Consider the following 20,352-nt stretch of genomic DNA (forward strand, 5'->3'; position numbering starts at 1 on the left):
TTGAAAAATATTTGCAATGGCCTTACTATCATATTGAAAATTTCTAGATTTTCCTTTGTCAAGTTTTTTTTTAATTGACTGAGTTCAAAATTATATTACTAAAATACCTGGGTCAAAATTCTTCCCATAGCTGAAGGGTTTCCCAAAATTCTTAATGTATAAAATAAAATCACTTGGGAATATCATCGCATTCTAAAAAAAATACGGAATCGACGTAACACCTTATAATGTGGCCCTCTTAAACCTTGCGGTTTCATCAACGGATCCACAGGCGTGTTATCGTTCGTTTTGCGACAAGACTCCGCCTCCTCGTAATCATAATAATCATAATGAAAGCTGAATTGATTTTTTTACACTTATTGCTTTCTAATGATAACATATTTTTGTATTAGATTTGGGATACCTCAAATTTTAAAATTTAACCAAATTTCCCAAAGGTCTCAAATTCGCACACCTCTGCATTCCATTCCGGCTCGACTTTGATGTCGTGTGACTTAGTCGTCGTGCCACACACAAATATGCAGCAGTATCAAATTCTCGTGTGTCGGCCAGCCATAGCGTTCTGTTCAGTCCAACTCAACCCAAGTGGGGAGCCCCCTTATCAGGAAAAGTCGAGTGTCGCCGTTTTGTCCGTCGCTAAAGCACGCTCTATGGAATGAGCATCGATTTTTCCGCGCCGGTCGTCCAACTCCCCATCATCCTCCTCTTCCCAAAGCGTCGTCGTCGATGGGCCCAAAAGCTCATGCACAAATAAACGGAAATGACGGAGACAACTCTCGGCCGAACGACAAGTCGTGATTGAGGGGAATGAGGGGGGAAAAGCATGAATAAATGACGAAAAGAAATTCCACTCTCGGAATAGTTTGTCCACGTGGGTGGATGGGCTCGAAAAGCGCTATGCGAGGCGAGGAAACGGTGTGTGGATGTTGTTCAATTTTCAAGGTCGATTCCGTTTCACACTTTCTTTTCCCTCCCCGGAGTGGTCCACTTGGCCATGGGCTTTGAGCTTTGGATTTGATTATGTAGGTATGGTAGAGCCATGTTGGGCCCCATCGTCAGATGAAGAGACAACGACATCGAGATTGGGACCGGAATGTGGTGACGATGGGAATGTGTGTATATGTGAATGCCTAATCTTCATTATGAATTATGCAATATTATGCCTCGGCTGAGCTATTTTGCGTAGGCTTGTGCCGTGTATGACATCAGAAATTCCAGCGGGCGGCGAGTTTTGACATATGTTTGTTTGAAGAATGTACCAATCTATTATGATACATTTGTGTTGTTTGTACGTCATGACTTTTGCCTAATTAGTCGTTAGCTTTAAAAATTGATTATTTGTTAAAAAAAAAAGTCTAAAATATATAAATAACATGATATGCATGCATTAAAATTTACAAATTGTGTAACAGTAGATCACCGTCAACCGCCAGCAGCTTTTGATAAGTTTTAAAATTTAGTTAGTCATAATTACGAAAGAGCGTTTGGTACGGTTCACGCTAGAGGTGGGCAAAAAAAGAGCGAGGCAGGCAGAACTCAAAGGTCAGGTTCTGGCATGAGAAATAAACAATGTAGTATTAAATTTGAAAATGCAATTTCAAATATTTCAATGCTATTTAAACATGAAAAAACTTTTCATTTTACAACTGATTGTACATTAAAGTTTTTACGGAAAACAAATTTGAGCATTTCAAATTGCATAATTTGTAAAATATTACCAAAAATCTTCTGAATAGTTAAGAAATTTAGGAAAAAAATAATCTTTTTGTCCGATTAAACTTTAACGTTGATAGACTTTATCGATTAAATCAGAATGTAGATAAGAGTTCACAGAATGTTTTCTCCAAATAAAATATCAGCATTAGTTCAATTCTTGCAGAAATAAACGCAATTTTAAAATTAATAGCAATTTTTCCAATCCTAGATTTAAGTTTAGATGCCATTCAATTACTCTAATGTTTAGGTTCGAGTAGAAAACTTGACATAGGGACCGCCAATACCTTTGGTTTTCGAGGACATTTCCTCGTTTTCAGTTTTAGTTTTTTTTATCAAATAATTTGTAAAAGTCTAATGTGAAATAACTTATACATATAAAATTTCAACGGTTTTGTTCGAACGCGTATCAGTTCAATACGGAGCGTCGGATCGAGGTGCTTTTTGTTGAGTTGGGTTCGTAAAAGTCCAAGCAAGGTTCTTACGGCAAAAAGTGACAACTTTGGCCACTCTGGAACCGATTCCGGAAAATCTGCAGATTGTATGGGAAAAGCTGCGTAAAATCAAATTTTGATCACAGGAGGCTGAATTAGCAAACAAGCAAGAAACGTCAGGAAACTAAAAAAGGGCAGGACGAAGTTTGCCGGGAAGAGCTTGTAACTTATAAAATCACACGATTCTTTAAAAAAACCTTTTCATCCAAATTTTGAAAAAGAGCGAAAGAGCCGTTCAAAAGAGCGGCTCTTTTTAATGAGCGAACGAAAATGAGCGGCTCCTAAAAAAGAGCGGTTTTGCCCACCTCTAGTTCACGCATCCTTCCTCCCCTGTAGATTCTGTGAAATGAGATCTGTTCTCAGAATCCTCTCTGCAGTAACTCATCGCAGTAGGGCTGGTCGCTTTAATTTTTGGTAATACATTTTCGGGTGTTCTCGGATGTACTGCAATTATTAATAATGACAAGAAAAGTGCTTGAGGTTTAATCTAATCACAAGACTTCCCAGCATGCTTTTATCGGACTGGCTGCGTTTGTGTTAGATTAGATTAGTTATTCACAATTACGAATATTTTGCAAACGGGATTGTTTTCATAATCACAAAGCGTCATTTTTTTTCATCGAAAATTAATTTGAATCGGAAAATAAATTAATAGACTGCATCGTCAAAAACTTAGTTTCGTCACTTGAAAAAACTAAAAACTAAAAAAACATATTTTTTAGAACAAAAGTTGCTCAAAATAACACTCGAAAAAATATTTGGGCAGTAGAGGGTTAAGATGAACGACTTCAAGTTTTTAACGAAAACATCATTGCACGACGGTCCAGACCACAAAACTAATTGGAAAATTGATTTTTCGAAAACTGACCGTTCTGAAGCATTATTGGTATCTTCAGAAGAGTTGTTGCAAATGGGAAGGGCCAATATTTGGCTTGATTGAAAATAAGGGTGGTTCGCAATGAGAGTTTATTTAAAAATCATTTTTTTATTTCTGTCTTCAAAAAAGTAGTTGAGCTTGCCGATCCGAAGTAAAATAAAAAAAAAACTTTTTTGACATAACAATTCAAAGTTAAGTTTTAGAAAAAAAAGATGAGATGTTCGAGGCACTTTCAGAGCTCTAAAATACAAACATTTTTGTTTAAAAAAAAGTCAATTTGGACGTGGACTTTGGACAAATGTTCTAGCCACTTTATGGTAAAAAAGGTGCAATTTTAAATTAATAATTTTACTTAGAAACCAGAAATTTGGATATTTTGACACTTTGGCTCAATTTTGAAGGCAGATTCAGATTCAGCGGGCAAAATGACAAGGAATAACATTTAGTGGAACAATTTTTGTTTTTTTTTTTTTCAGGATGGTCCCATTCAATTTAACCTCGAAAATTAGACATTTTTAAATTAATATTTCAATAGTTTAAGGGGTTACATACATGTATATCGGCAAAAAAGTCAGAGGTTAGTATGAGCACACACATCAATTTTTTTTAATTCTTTTTTCATGGCATTAAAATATACATTTTCACCTACTTTCAAAACAAATTTGAAGATATTTGGTTGCATCGTTGCCGAGATATAGCAATTTCAAGTTAGCAGTTTCAAAAAACGGGTGCCACGATATCTCATCATTGTCTTGACCAAATCGGCTCAAAATTTTGGTGAAGACTCGTTAAACCGATTCAGTGTGCATGACGAAGCCCGATTTTCAAAAAGTTTATCTTAAAAAAGAGAAAAATATGTTTGTGTTTTTCATATAAAAACCGTTAGTTTTGGAGTCTGCATCACGGGATACATCTTGAGAGTCTTCATCCAAATTTCAAAGGTTCGTATCTAATCAACGTGGCGCCAACAACTTTGAGAATCAAAATTTCTTATATCGTTAAACTCAATGAAATATCTTAATGAAACTTTCAGGAGTGATTAATAATCATCTTTTTAGTGGATTTATCAAATATTCTGTAAAATAAAATTTTGTGATTTTCTACATGTATGTAACCCCTTAAAGGAAACTTCATCTGAGGTTTTCACTTAACTTTAAATTAACCCTTAATTGCTACTTTAAAAATATGATTTTTGAAGGTTTGCTCAGTCTAAATTTAGGCGTAGATTGCGACTTTAAACTCGTGGAAATTAGGAAAGTCAGCAGGAAAAAGTACAGGGAAACTTGCAAAATAAAGTGAAATCAGGAAAGTCGAAAAAATTCAGTCAGGAAAAGTCGGGAATTCTGAGCATTCTTGTTTGAAAATTATTTTTTAACTCTTGAATAATTTTGTGATATTTTGTACAATTTTCAAATTGAATTCACTCATTTCTTACTTTAAATTTAAGGTTCTTTTCACTATTTCAATTTATTTGAGCATGGAAAAGCTGACATTCAAAATCTTATTGAATATTGAAGTCTTTGACATAGATTTTCATAACATTTTTTAAGGAATCAAATGATCGCTATTAAAAACAAGAGGTAAAGGTAATGAAAAACTAATATAAAAATAGAGCCTATGGCCAGCTTAGAATAATGATTCTATTCTATTTTGTCACATAATTAAACATTTGAAAACAGATTCCAACTTGAGTTTGGCAATGGTTTTGTTTGGTAGGTAAATATTTTTAACTGTTTAACTAAATTAAGTAATTTAAAATATGTTTTTTCCCAAATGTTGCCCTTGAACTTTTTGTTTTGTAAGTATGGGTAAATTACCTACCATCGATAAAGCTTGATTTTCAATTTTCGGAAAACATAAATATTGAATAAAATCCAAAATTGAAAAACTTTTTTACGTTTTGAAAACATAAAGAAAATATTCAAAATGCAAAAAACACAATCCAGGAAATTTTGAGTTATTGCAAAATTGTTAAAAAAAATTGTCTAGTGTCTCTTAAAACATTTTGCTTAAAATAAGTGGGAAAGCATAAAATCATATCAAACTAAATTTTCATTGAAAAAAAAAACAATCAGTTAAATACTGCATACCATACCGATAAATTAACATTGACTAAAAAAATCAATATCAAAATTTACAAAATTAAAAAGGGAACTTGGCAAAAACATTTTCTTTTATGAATTCCTTGACATTTTTCTTATTCCTTTTCCAGAATAATAACAATAATAATAAGCAATTATGTTTTAATCATTCTTTGATTTAAAATGATGATGAAGTTAAACAAAAACATCAAAAACTATACGTTTGCCAATTTAAAAAATACCATGGCAGTTATAAGTATTGTTGAACCTTTGATTATTTTTTAAAGACTAATTGTTTGAGTTTCTACTGAATTACATTTAAGTTTGTTGTTTAGTTTCTGTATATACAAAAATACCTACATTTGGGTTTTTTTAAATTCATTGAGATTTTTTTTTCGGTGGTTAATATTGACTTTTCTTATAGAAAAGTTTTTTGTTTGGAATCATTCTTTAAATAAGAAATGCCTATTTTTTTAGCATTCTGGAAAAGTCTGGAAAAAAGTCGGGAAAAAGTCGGGAATTTGAAAATGGAATTTGAGTGGTCACCCTGGGAATACCATATTTGCCTTCCTCACCTTACTGAGGAAAGGCTATTAGACCTCCTAGACCCACCTTCATGTATACCTATCGACTCAGAATCGAATTCTGAGCAAATGTCTGTGTGTGTGTGTGTGTGTGTAGGGATGTGGGTCTGTGCACCAAAAAATATGCACTCGATTATCTCAGCACTGGCTTATTCGATTTGGACCGTTTTGGTCTCATTCGATTCGTCTTGGGGTCCCATAAGTCCCTATTGAAAATTATGAAGTTTAGTAAAGTACTTCAAAAGTTATGCTAAAAACGATTTTGACTAAAGTCCGGAAGATTGTAAAAGGGTGGTTTTGTAAGAAACCCCAGCATGTTATACATTTTTAGAAAGGTATTTAAAAGACCTTTCCAACGCGACCAATACATTGAAGATCTGACAACCCTATCAAAAGTTATTAGCAATTAAGTGTTATTTATGCACTTTTGGAAGCCGGATCTCAGATATCACGATGAAAACGTTGTCCGGATCTATCATGCAACCCGTCGTTGAACAGGTAATCAAAAGACCTTTCCAACGCGTCCAAAACATTGAAGATCTGACAACCCTATCAAAAGTTATAAGCACTTAAGAGTTATTTATACACTTTTTGGAGGCTAGTTCTCAGATATTTAGATGAAAACGTATTCCAATATATCATGCGACCTATCTTTGGATAGGTAATTTAAAGACCTTCCCACGAGCGTGTCTATTTTGGATAGCATTACCCTTTGAATGAGAGAAGGCACCAACCACCTAAGGGTGGATTAAGTAACGTTTTTTATATTGAAAGAAACACAAAACAAGTAAACAGTACTTTTTGGTAGAAAAAAATCCCCAAATGCAAAGAATGCTTAAAAAAATGTATGCAAAATTTTAACATTATCTAGATATTTATCACTAAAATTTAATTCAAATTTTAAATCCATCGAAAATTTAAAAAGATGTTCCCGGACTTGAGTTTTCATGTTCAGATTCTATGAAGTATACAATTAAGAAGCGAAACGGTGGAAAAACAACTAAATGCTTTTTTCGTAAACTGCAAAAAAGTAAGCAAACAACAACCGTCCTAAATAAATTGTTGTAAATCTAAATAATTTCCATTGAACAGCGATGAGACTCACAGGTCATAAGTCTGTCATTACAAGCAACGACACCGTTAATTGTCGATTACCGGAGAGCATCGATTTTGCTTCTTTTGAACCAATTAGTAATCGTTCTGAACCGACAAGTTGACAATTTAATTTAACACACACAGCTCGTTGACATCTCACCGGGGGTTCGTTACGGTCAGTACTCGAGTTCGGCTCACAGAGCGATCAAACCTTTGAACCTTTTCGATTATTTATTCATTGCCCGGCATTAGATTGCCGAGAAAGAACGAAAAAAAAAACGGGAGTGAAGTGAGAAAACTCCGGTCAACCTTTTTGTGTTTCCTCCCATTAATGTTTTATGCATACGTAATCACACGTGGACACCCTCTCTCAGGTGGGTGAACACCAGAGCCCAGCAAACACGCGTTTATCGAACCAGAAGGTGAGCTATGGTCGCCTGGAGAAGGATTCGGGTTAATTGCCTCAATTTGCGAAGCGCGATTAACCACTTGTGACCTGTTGTTGATGTTTACGTAGCACTTTTCTTCTTTTTTTTTTTTTGGTGGACGGCGTTCGAAATTGATTGCCATGCTAATTGAAGTGGAATGCAAAATCAATGCGGAAGCTTAATGCAAATACCTTTTGGAGGTGATTTTGAATGTCACAGGAGTTGAACGACACCGATAATAAGGAATAAAACAATACGATGCTTGAAGTCTATTTTTTTCAATGCAGCATGCTAAACTAGGGTGAAGTAACCTAAACGTGATAAGTTTTACATATTTAACACTTTGTAACGGTTTTATATGTAAAGCAAACCTTTGATAGTTCTTTGGTAAAAAATCAAGTTTCGATGCATTTCGTGCACTCAAATTATTAATAAATATGAGGGCGGTGCATCTGATAACACTAAGCCAATCACAACTAAACTAAAACAAATCGCAGCAGCGATTCCAGCAAGTGAGTCCTACTAAACAACCAAAATAACCCGCACGCAAAGGTTACAGTCTGATGTGTGTGTTATTACGGAAAGTGCGTTTAATGGCGAGAAGCTTTTCATTGTTGCTGCTGCTCCACAACTTATTCAAGCGCGTGTTGATCAATCTGAACCGTGTAGTGCTAGTCCATTTCGGTCAGCATTGAGGTGTCATGAAATTGCTTTTAGCGCACTCTCATCGTCGGGGTCATGTGTTTGGGCAACCGATTTGTCATGAAATATATTGCTGTAATTATTTTGAAATGATTTCAATTCTGATGGGCTGAACGTTCCTCAGCATGTCATTTGTTATTTCTTGGTGTCTCTGGCAGAGTAATATTTTAAAAAATACACACAAATTAAAAAAAATCCCTTTTTTTGTTTGCTTGAATTGAAGCATAGATTATATTAATTTATTTTTATTGCTGTCATGTTTCGTGGACGAATTTGTTTTGCCATGGTCAAGGATGCGAAAATCAGGTGCTCATTGTTGTGGTATTCCACTTATGTTTATTTTTATGTTATTCGAAGTATTTGAAGCATCGATAAGATTTTCGTTATCGTTGGAACGATATTTTTTTTTTTTAGATGCGACATATTTTTTTTTTTGGCAGTGCGTGGCCGAATGGTTACGCTGTCCGCTTTGTAAGCGGATGATTCTGGGTTCGATTCCCATCTGCTGCAACCTTCCATCGGATGACGAAGTAAAATGTCGGTCCCGGCCTTGGTTGTTAGGCCGTTAAGTCATTCCAGGTGTTGGAGTCGTCTCCATGCCATAAGTACAAACAACACACCAAACCAAGCCTACTCCGGTGGAATCGCTGGCAGCGGTTGGACTCGCAATCCAAAGGTCGTCAGTTCAAACACTGGGGTGGAAGGTTCCTTGGAGTAAAAAGAGGTTTGGGTGCTCTCCCCATTCAAGCCTTCGGACTCCTAGGTTCGAGCAGAAACTTGCAATAGAGACCACAAAAGACCCGGGGGTCGTTAATGTGGATGGTTTGATTTTGGTTTTGATTTTTTTTGATATTTTTTTAAAACAGTAAAATTTCCATATTTTGCTATATGTGTTCAACGAAACCAAATTTTGGAAATCTTCACTAATCCAGGCAAATTATTAAATTTCAATTTAAGGGGTTACATATATGTAAATCAGCAAAAATGTCAGAGGTTGGTTTTAGCACACACTTAAACTTTTTTTTAATCTGTTTTCAGGGCAATAAAATATACATTTTCATCTATTATCAAAACAAATTTGAAGACATTTGGATGTATCATTGCCGAGATATATATTTGAAGTTAGAAGTTTCAAAAAACGGGTGCCACGATATCTCAACACTGCCTGGACCAAATAGGCTCAAAATTTTGGTGAAGACTCGTTAAACCGGTCCTGTGTGCATGACGAAGGCCGATTTTCAAAAAAAAAAATAAAAAAGATAAAAATATTTTTGTGTTTGTCATATAAAAAATCGTCGGTTTTTTGATATTTGTGTTTTTTTTTTAAACGCAAAATTTCAAAATCGGGCTTCGTCATGCACACGGGATATGTCTTGGGAGTCTTCACCCCGAATTTCAGCCAATTTGGTCCATCCAATCTCGAGATATCGTGGCACCCGTAAATCAACTCGGTGTTTCGAGAAAAACGCTCAGAAAGTTTGACAGTCCTCATTGCGCACGGCAAAATTTTGAGCTTAAAATCGTCTCTATCTCGGTTTAATCATGGAATATCTTCATGAAACTTTCAGGAGTGATTAAAAATCATCTTTTGGTGGATTCAATAATTTTTCTGAAATATGAAATTTTGTGATTTTCTACATGTACCCCTTCAAAAATACGCTGTTTTGTGATAATTTATGTTTTTCGTATAAAATACTACAATTTTCCAAATCACCGTATATGGCAATATGGCTGATATGGCAAAATTAGATGCACGCTGGAGTTAGATGCTGTTTTCCTCAATGGATTTTTTTTTGTGAAAGTACACTTAAAATTTTGTATCGATTTTCACTGAACTAGTCTTTTAGTGTAAAATACTCTTATTTTCCCAAAAAAAAATTGTTTTTTAAATGCTCAAATTTTCGGCGCGAAACTTTGTAAAAATTTCATTGAACCAGTGTTTTTGTGTCCCTCCGCACGGCTGGGACCTTGCCCCCATGGAAAGCATGGGACGGTCGGAGGGCTTGTAATGCACTTTACCAATACGGAAAGAGCAGGGGAGCATTTGTTCCCCATACTAGCGCCAGTCAAAGATGTTACACATTGATCTTTGCCGAGTGGTGTCTGGAAATATTAATAGTTCTTTATTAGTTATTTGAAGAATATTTACAGTGCCACAGTTTTGAAGAATAAATCCAGACGGAACCGAATGATCGAATGCTTCCTGTCGTCGGAAAATTCGGAGCAACTGGAGCGTACCTAGCGGCCGGGTTGTGTAGCGTAATGGAACTCCGATTTCGATATGATGGTACCCACGGTGGAGCTGGTCAAAGGACAAGCAGGACAAACTCGTTACTGGCCAATTGCGACTTATGCTGGCGAAGGTGATCGAGGACATCTGACGGCGGTTGCGGAGTCGTCCTCTTTAAAGCTAAGTGCTGCATAAATCGTATTACAGGCCTGCCTTTTCTGATCATGTTGAATACGATTAACTGCAACTCTAACCACTTTATTTTTCAGCAAAATTGACAAGACTTTTGACGAACGTGACAGGACAGGGGACTGTAAAACATTTTATACAAGTTCCGACTTTTTTATGTGGGAAAATTTTGCCCGATGTGTGTTTCTTTGCATTTGTTAAATAATTACCTTTGCTGATTGAGTTTAAACCTCAACATATGAATTCATTTTAATAATTTTGCCTTTGTTGGAACAGTTAAGGGTCACGTAGTAAAAGTCCGTTGGTGCGTGGATAGTGTACCCCGTTCGCTCGAGTTCTTTGGGGCCAGTTCTGTAGGTTTTAAAAGTCTCGACAGTTAAAACCTACAGCACTGATTTTGGGAAGCTTGTGCGAATGGGGTTTTTAATGAACATTGGGGGCGGCGATTGAGCACGAAGTTTCGATTTAGCTTATTTACATCATTACACGATTACATACTCTCACAAACACAATCTCATTTTAACCTACCCAATCATGTCCTCAATCCCCGCTCCCATGGAGTGCAGGCGATCCGCATGTTTGACACATTACCGTTCCTTTACTTGGACTGAGTCCATCGAAAAAAAAAAAAAAAAAAAACCAGTGTTTTTGTGTCAGAGTAAATATTTCAAAAAAAATATCGTAGGCAAAATTTTTCTATGTAAAAAAATGTAATTTTCACTAAATACCGTATTTTTGCAGATAGTCAGATGATCATAATTTGCAATATGGGTATCAAACAACACAAATTATTAAATTTGGGTATTTAAAAAGAAATACACTTTTTGTGATAATGTTTAGTCTAAAATTCTCTGGTTTTCACAAAATACAGTTTTTTTAATATCTCGATGCCTCCCGAGCTACGATGCTATGGGGAGGACTTTCACAATAGACCTGTCAGCGAGCCTACCGAGCTATGATGCTATGAGAAGGTTATTTCAATATCTAATAGATGGAAATTTTGCTCCACTATAAACTCGACAATCCTAAAAAGTGAGTGTGTGTTTCGTTCAACGATTTATATACAGTGGACTCTCTCGTTGTCGATATTGAAGGGACCGTCGAGAACGGGAGTTATCAAATTATAGAACGAAAAATCCAAGCAAGCTTCTTGAAGGGACTGAAAATTTTATTGACAGCAGGAGCAATATTGATATCGAGAAGATCGACAGCCAGAGAGTCGACTGTAATGGCTTTTTAACCGTGCAAGTTTTACACATTATTTGAAAAATGAATACACAAATAACACAACGCCGTGCCTTCCGATCAACGATGTTATAGAAAGGGCTTTTAAATATACACAACTATTAATTTAGATTAAAAAAGCTTCACTCTTTCCACAGAACTTTGCTTAAACAACAAAATAAATTAAATGAAAAAATAAACGCTAAATAAATAAGAACAATTGGCTTCTTTCAAATAAAAAATATGCAAAATTTATAAGCCAAAAAGCGAAGAAAGCCACTTACATCAATTTTTAGAGTGTGTCAAGACAGCACGACAAGATTGAAACTTGTTTCATATGAAAAGTGACAAAAATGCACTGAGTTTTTTCGGTTTTTACTGAATATATATCTCAGGATTGAAAGAAAATGTTGGGAATCTGTGAAGATCAAAAGGTGAGGCATTGAGAGCTGCACAAAATGGCGTTCTTTACTCAATATTGCCCAAGATGCACGTGCGACAGATTAGCACGACAGCTACGATCTCAGTGATTGATATTATTGGCACACCCATTTCTAAGGCGGTTTGACTTCAAAAGCGATTCGGGTAATTTTCCAGGTTTGCCTCTGTAAAAAAATAATTTTTCACTCAAAGCGATATTTTGTGTGAAAGGAAAACAGTCAATTTCGTTCAATGAGTTCAACAAAATTTTGAAGATACATTAAAGAGCCGAGTAATCAATCAATCGCGATAGGGTAGGATCGTTTTGAAAGTATGGAATTTAAAAGCGATCTGATATCGAAGTACAAGTTTATTACAGTGAATACATTAATTGAATTCCATAATTTTACTTAATAATCTCTCATTTTTTTTGCTGTCATAATAAACAACGAAGGGAAATCGGATAGGCTTCCGGAGTTGGTAGCCTTAATGTATTGACTTAGGTTGCTAAAGGGTCGAGAACTCAATTTACGCACCAAATTCTGTAACATAATGATAATAATCCTATTTTGCTACATCACTCAATCATAACTTCTAACCTGGCACCTGTCCACCGTGTTACGCGATTGAAGTTCGTTGACCTCTCACCCAGATACAACAACCACCAAGACGGTTCGCCAGCACGCGCGCTCGGTGCCGATTGGCGTCCAACCACCTTTTGCTCTGGCTCTATTTCCACATGCTAAAACACCGTTGCATGCTGCTAGTTTTAAGAATCCACACGTCGTCGTCGTTGTGTCGTCATCGTGACAACAAGTTGTCGCGTGTGTCTGTGTGCTTGCGGCACATAACTCGTTATGTGCAACCCCCCTTTTTCGCCGCGGCGGTAGACTTGCAGACTCCTTTGCGGTGTGTGGCGCCGTTCTAACTACCCTTAGGGCACCCTTAATAACTGACTACTGTTCTCTAGGCGTAGTCATTAGGCACTACATGGGTGGAGGGTAGCAGTTGTGAGCAAATTGACGGGCTTGCTCGCTGTGTCCTTCATGTCCTTTTTTTAATGACCACGTGACACCATTTCCCGTTATCGATCTCGTGATGTACAATGTTGTTCTAATGTTACCAATTTTCCTTCTTTTTTTTTTGCAGATTCGAGCTACGGGGACTACTAGCGATATCACTTCTAGCAATGTTCAGCATAATGGGTGCCTTCCGGACAGCGCCAGAACTAGTGCACGTACTAAGGCATTACGGCCTCTTCCATTCCGTGTGAGGTAAGTACCGATCGCAATCTCCTCACATTTGAACGTCTTATCAGCAAGTTCAACTGGATCTACGGTTTTCCGACTTATCTGTTTTGGCTGATTAGCCCCATCAAATTGGGTAGTTCCCTAAATCTATCGGCGCTGAGTTGTAAAAAAATGTAAACGAATTCATACTTAAGCCGACGCCTTATCATATTACGTCTCACGGGGCTTATCTTGAAATTAAAAGCACACCTGCAAGGCCGGAACGGAAATGCGGACGTTGTGAGTGGACTTGGCGTGTGAATCACGCAGTGACCACATTCACAGGTGAAAAAGTGAATTATCGAAGGTGACAAATTGAAGTGGTGGCACCTAAAGTATATATTTAGGTCACTTCAATTGTGATTCATTTCTGCTTGAAGGCGCCAAATGATAACACACTCAGGTGGTACTCAACCCTTTCATTTCATTCTTTGCTCAGTGAATTTCCTCGTTTTTAGAGACACTTCCATGACATTAACTAACTACACCCACAGGAAGAAAATATATCAAAATCTGTCACAACCGATTCGCTACAAAAAATGTTACCTTTTATAACAGATTAGCCCGTATATAAATATGGCCCTTGTGTAAACATGTTAGCGATCTGCACCTACTCATTTTTTCAAGCGCACCATGGCGCGGTGGTAGCGTGTCGGATCAACGACCAAGAAGTTGATGGTTCAATCCTCGTTCTGCAAGGTTTTTTTTAAATAACAAGTCAACAGCCGTCGGTAATATAGATAATTGTCGGTGACGGGCAAAAATGCTATACCCCTATATCGCAAAAAAAAGCAGACAGAATTATCATTTTGGCTTTTATAAAAATGATTAAAGATTTTTTTTTACAAAATAATTCATAAAATGAGAGTTAATGAATACATTTTTATCAAACCAGATTGTCATTATCAAAGTCCTCGAAATTTATAGAAAACGTTATTTATATTAAACAAAAACATATTTTTACACGATTCTTAGATAGTTTGTATTTTTTAAACAATAATAACTGAAATCATGTTTAAAGCATTGTTTGTTAAAAATTAAATTATTATGTTAGGTATTTTAAATGTTTAGCACTTCCTTTTAATTTCCCAGTCATAATCGAGGTACAAAAACTTTATGCTTGGCAATATTAACACTCAAACGCTCGGGTAGTCATTTGACCCCTATTTTTTTTTCTTAAAATCTCATAACTTTTGGAAGAATTGACCAATTTGGACCAATCCGGTTGCAAAAGGTCCAGATTTGTCTATATTTGAACTGTCAGATGGGGAACAAATATGGTCCACTTTTACCGGAGACATTCCGGATTCCGTTGGGGTACCTCGACCCTCCTATTTCGGGTCAATATAAACAATAACTTTTTCACAGAACAATGTCGGAAATGATGCAAAACTTCAAGGCATCATCCTGCAAAAATAATTAACATGGTTAAGTCCTACGGGGCACCGGAGCCGGTTCCAGTTGGGGACCAATCTACATCAGCTCAGCTAACCGATTCCGGTTGGAACCTGTTCCGGTGCCCGAAGGTCTCGACCATGTCATATATCTATCCAGGATGATGTATTAGGATGATGCGTTGCAGTTTTGCATCATTTCCGACATTGTTCTGTGAAAAAGTTATTGTTATATTGACCCGAACCCCAAATAGGAGGGTCAAGGTACCCCAACGGAATCCGGAATATCTCCGGTAAAAGTGGACCATATTTGTTCCCCATCTGACAGTTCAAAATATAGACAAATCTAGATCTTTTGCAACCGGAAGCATCCAAATTGGTCAATTCTACCAAAAGTTATGAGATTTTTAAGAAAAAAGATAGAGGTCAAATGACTACTGCAAAGAACTATTACACTACCGCAAACAAACAAACAAACTCGCACTGTTTCGTGTTTGACAGTTTGCCAAACTCGCTAACTTGTTTGCGGCAAACTCGCAAAAACAAAACTAAAAATCTTTGCAAACTCAAGAAATCCAGGCAAACTGTCCAAAAATTTGAAATTTGTTTAATTTGTTTTCTAAACTCCTTGAGTCTTAAAATTTTCATGTATTTTTAAATAACTTACTTGATGTGGCTCTTAATTGGCAATGATTGTTCAAGTTTTCTCTTTAACAGTTGGTTTTTGATAATTAAATTTTTGAAATTTCAATTTCTAAAATTTGTCTTGAATTTAATTTTTTAAATTTCATCTGGTATTAACATTTTTATTTGAAGGTTATTTTGAAATCAGTAACATGTTTTGTTTCAAAAACGTCGATATTTCATTGAAATAGTGGTAATGTTTAAATAGTTTGAAAATGCCAAAATTTAGAAAAGTTTTTCTTTGTCCCCAACATCATCGATGATCGGAAGGCACGCCGTCGAAGAATTTCTGGATCTTTTTTATTGTTGATGATGTTGAAAATCGAGAATTCGAAAATGGAATTTGAGTGGCATTCTTTTTAGCACATTACACAAAAAATTTAAAATATTAAAAATTTCTTTTTGCACCATTTTATTTATTGAAAAAAAACAAACTGATAAATGAATCGATAGCGGCAAGCTTGGATTTGCTACGCTAATTTCAAATGGTCGACGGTGCGCTTGTATTATTTCATTTACATAAACGTGTCGTCACCGTGGTTTCACTCTGGCAATTATCAAAAATTAACGAACGAAATCCACTTGACTTTTGTTAGTGTCGATTTTTTAGCTAAAATCATTATTTTGCACAACAAACAACAAATGCACAGATTTTTTTTATTGCCAAATTTATTCAGAAGGTGTAGGATAAAATTACACAAATGATAGTAAATGTTATATTTGTAGCTTGTCTTGAAGCTTAGATTTACGTTTGTTGTGTACAAATATAAGTTTGCAACTAATTATTAAAAAAACTCAAGGAAGAAGACCTCAAGGATACCCAGTTCTACAGATTGTCCATCAAGTGTATCATTCAACAAAAAAACGTTACTTAATCCACCTTAAGGTGGTTGGTGCCTTCCTCGCATTCATGTTGTATTTTAGGTTGTATTTACAAATTAATTTAAGAGTTTTTATTTTTATTTTTTTCATTTATTTTTTATAATTATTGGTTTTACTTGAACAGCAATTTTCAATTCTTTTTTTCACCAACTCTCCAAAATAAAGGAGAAAAGTCCCATGAGTTATATATTTCAGAAAAAAGTTCGTGTAAATCTTTGTCGAGACAAAATGATGCAGCAACATAATTAATACAGATTTTTTCCAGAAGAGACGCAGACACTGCTTAAGCAATGTGGTAACCGGGCGATACGCATGCAAGGGGGTGTGGCTGCCAATCCCCCGCATGGTCAAACCAAAATTCCTACGCATGCTGCGCGACTCTCGCGCGTAAGCAAAAAGATCCGGCCTTTGAGGTTATGCAAAAATCATCCTTTTTTGTAGCTACAAAAAAACTTTTTCTTGGCATAACTTTAAAAGTACTTCATTAAACAGAATAAAATTTAATAGGGTCTTAGGGGACCCCAAAACGAACAGAATAAGGCGGATCCGGCCAAAATCGGTTCAGCCAGTTCTGAGATAATCGTGTGGAAAAAAATCATGTCTACACACATCCCCACAGACATTTGTTCAGAATTTGATTCTGAGTCGATAGGTATACGTGAAGGTATATCTAGGAGTTGTATTTAAGAAGTTCATTTTTCGAGTGATTTTATAGCCTTGCCTCAGTGAGGTGAGGAAGGCAAAACAACTATTATTTTGCTGCCTGCGAAAAAAAAAACAAGTTTGACATCAACAAAGCCATTATAACCGCGTGTTGCCAGCTCCGGGAAAGTGACAACAAAAAATCACAATTCTCCTCAAAGGTCATGCGTTGATTTTGCACTGTCCCTCCCCCCGCTGGCCTCAATATCGGCAGCCCCTGAAGGACGAACATCTTGCAAAGGTGCGATAATTTTCAACGCTCTTTACTCATCTGTTGTACTGTACACTCATAACAGATTGCCCCGAGTTGGGCAAATCAACAAAACTTTCGATTTTACTTCACTGCGAGTAAACTTTCCTTCTCCAGTGTCTCTCCTTGCGGTTATGATGAGAAATTCCAATCCAGCATGTCGTTGCATGGTGTGTACTGTATTGACGCAATCGTCCCCCTCAACTTAAGTCACATAAATTAACTGTAATTTTAAAATAACTCTTCGATGGATAGTATTTTTTTGAATAACAAATAACATTTAGCCTTTAAAAGGTTTAAATATTGTTATGTGATTAAAACCAAGTTATAATTATCATTCAGGAGTTTTTTTTTTGTTATTAAGGACCACAACACCGAGAGATCATTCCACTTACGCCGTATATGCTACACTCCGCTGCTAATTCCCACCCCAATTCATCCCCCTGTCAAGGATTGTGGTGGCCCAGACCCAGTCCCCAAGTGCCCAAAAACAAGTTTGGGTAATTCTCTACCAACTCACACGAAATCGGGAAAAGTTGCCCCGACCCCTCTTCGATTTGCGTGAAACTTTGTCCTAAGGGGTAACTTTTGTCCCTGATCACGAATCCGAGGTCCGTTTTTTGATATCTCGTGACGGAGGGGCGGTACGACCCCTTCAATTTTTGAACATGCGAAAAAAGAGGTGTTTTCAATAATTTGCAGCCTGAAACGGTGATGAGATAGAAATTTGGTGTCAAAGGGACTTTTATGTAAAATTAGACGCCCGATTTGATGGCGTACTCAGAATTAAGAAAAAACGTATTTTTCATCGAAAAAAACACTAAAAAAGTTTTAAAAATTCTCCCATTTTCCGTTACTCGACTGTAAAAAATTTTGGAACATGTCATTTTATGGGAAATTTAATGTACTTTTCGAATCTACATTGTCCCAGAAGGTCATTTTTCATTTAGAACAAAATTTTTCATTTTTAAATTTCGTGTTTTTCTAACTTTGCAGGGTTATTTTTTAGAGTGTAACAATGTTCTACAAAGTTGTAGAGCAGACAATTACAAAAATTTTGATATATAGACATAAGGGGTTTGCTTATAAACATCACGAGTTATCGCGATTTTACGAAAAAAAGTTTTTAAAAAGTTACTTTTTGCGTTTCTCTTTGTTTCGTCGTCCGTGTCTGTCGCGGGTGACCATGAACGGCCATGATCGATGACGACCAACTTTTTCAAAACTTTTTTTCGTAAAATCGCGATAACTCGTGATGTTTATAAGCAAACCCTTATGTCTATATATCAAAATTTTGTAATTGTCTGCTCTACAACTTTGTACAACATTGTTACACTCTAAAAAATAACCCTGCAATTAAAAATGAAACGTTAAATGAAAAATGAAATGACCCTTCTGGGACAATGTAGATTCGAAAAATGATTAAATTTCATAAAACATGTTCTTTATTTACAGTCAGTAACGGAAAATGGAGAATTTAAAACTTAGTGTTTTTCGATGATACGTTTTTCGGAATGAAGTACGCCATCGGGCGAATCCCGCTGACTCTGAAATGAGGAATCGTACCCTCAAAATCACGGATCAGCCCTCCGGATTCGTGATCGAGACAAAGATACCTTAGGACAAAGTTTCACGCAAATCGATGTCGAACTGCTGTGTGAGTTGGCGGAGAATTACCCGTTTAAAGAAAATATTACATAAGTTCGGCGGTTCGGTCTCAGAGAGAAGTAACCGAGAAAGAGAGAGAGAGAGGGAGAGACCACCACCACGGGGTTTATTTTGTTTTGTTTTGTTTGCTGTTTCATCAAAAACTTAAATAATCGATCCGGCTAAACCGGATGGCCTTTTTCTGGGTTACGTCGCAAAAATGGTGTGTGCGCGAGTAAGTGGGTTTGAGTTGAGAGTTTTGGGACGTACCCTAAACATTCAGTATTGACACGATAAGTGTGGGAACATGGTGGCACTTAGATATTTTGGGGGTAAAAACGGGAACGGATAGCACAGTCTAACGGAAAAATTTAAATGTCGTGCCTCTTTGACTAAAGTACAGTAAAACACAAATCGACATTTGTGAAGTTGTTGTCAGTAAATGCTTCAGTTTCTTCATGGTATGATAGATTTAGGCTCCCTGAACATGTTCCAACCGACAAAATTTAATTTTGGTGCATTCCCTGACAATAAATAAAATTTTAAAGTTCGGGTACAATGCAAAAATAATGCCGAAATTTAACTTTTTGCAATTCCGTCGTGAAACTACTTACTTTTCCTGTCATTCTTGAACGACGAAAAAGCCTACTTTTCTGTACCAAAAATAACAGAATCGAATAGCAACACTTTTCAAAATAAATGCTGAAAAGTTCTACTTTTCAGCACTGAAATGGGTGCTGAAAAGTTGAACTTTTCAGCACTTGTTTCGAAAAGTAACACTTTTCAACATTTTTTTGATTTAAACGATTTATTGACAAAATACATGAAAATTCGACTTAAAATTTCACTCAATGGGTGTTTTTCGAAATTGCAAAAAATGTTGTATGGAACTCGTTGCAAAACTTGATTTTTTAAGCACTCTTCGTATTTATCCAACTCGGTGAACCTCGTTGGATAAATGTACGACTCGTGCTGAAAAAATCCTCTTTTTGCAACTTGTTGCATAAACTACTATTTTTTTACATGTAAGAATTTAAATTTCTTAAAAATAGATTCTTTTAAAGGCTCAGCAACCAGTCTATCAAAAGTTCAAAAAAGTAAATTGGCACATTTTTCGTTTATAAATGACATTCTTTTAATTCCAAAAATTACATTCCGATAAAACTTGTTTCTAGATTAAAAATTTTGATAACGTGTACTAGGGGTAGGCCACAAAATGTCCATGAACATCTTTTTTCGAATCAGTTTTTTTCATAGGAGTTTATGAAATTTGCGATAATTGTCATTTAAAAATTCGGGCTGACATTCTGCGTTTCTTAAAACACTTCAGATTTAAATTTGTCTGTGTTTCAAGGGGTTACATACATGTAAAAAATCTCTAAAATTCATATTTCCGATTACACAGCGTAACAAAAAATTTGTTTTTGTGATTAGCAGGACGATTCAAAAAACTCCCCGAGGGATCGG

The 20,352-nt window shown here is 36.0% G+C and overlaps 1 protein-coding gene across 1 annotated transcript in view; it reads left to right on the forward strand.

Moving 5' to 3' along the window:
* LOC6034605 (elongation of very long chain fatty acids protein 6) overlaps window positions 1-20,352 on the forward strand; it is a 76,652-nt gene that overhangs the window by 23,887 nt on the left and 32,413 nt on the right. The window contains 2 exon segments of the mRNA XM_038261936.1: window positions 13,187-13,311; window positions 17,712-17,718. Of these exon segments, the coding sequence (XP_038117864.1) occupies window positions 13,187-13,311; window positions 17,712-17,718 (132 nt within the window).

This window comes from Culex quinquefasciatus, chromosome 3 (assembly GCF_015732765.1).
Source record: "Culex quinquefasciatus strain JHB chromosome 3, VPISU_Cqui_1.0_pri_paternal, whole genome shotgun sequence".
Taxonomy (NCBI): domain Eukaryota; kingdom Metazoa; phylum Arthropoda; class Insecta; order Diptera; family Culicidae; genus Culex; species Culex quinquefasciatus.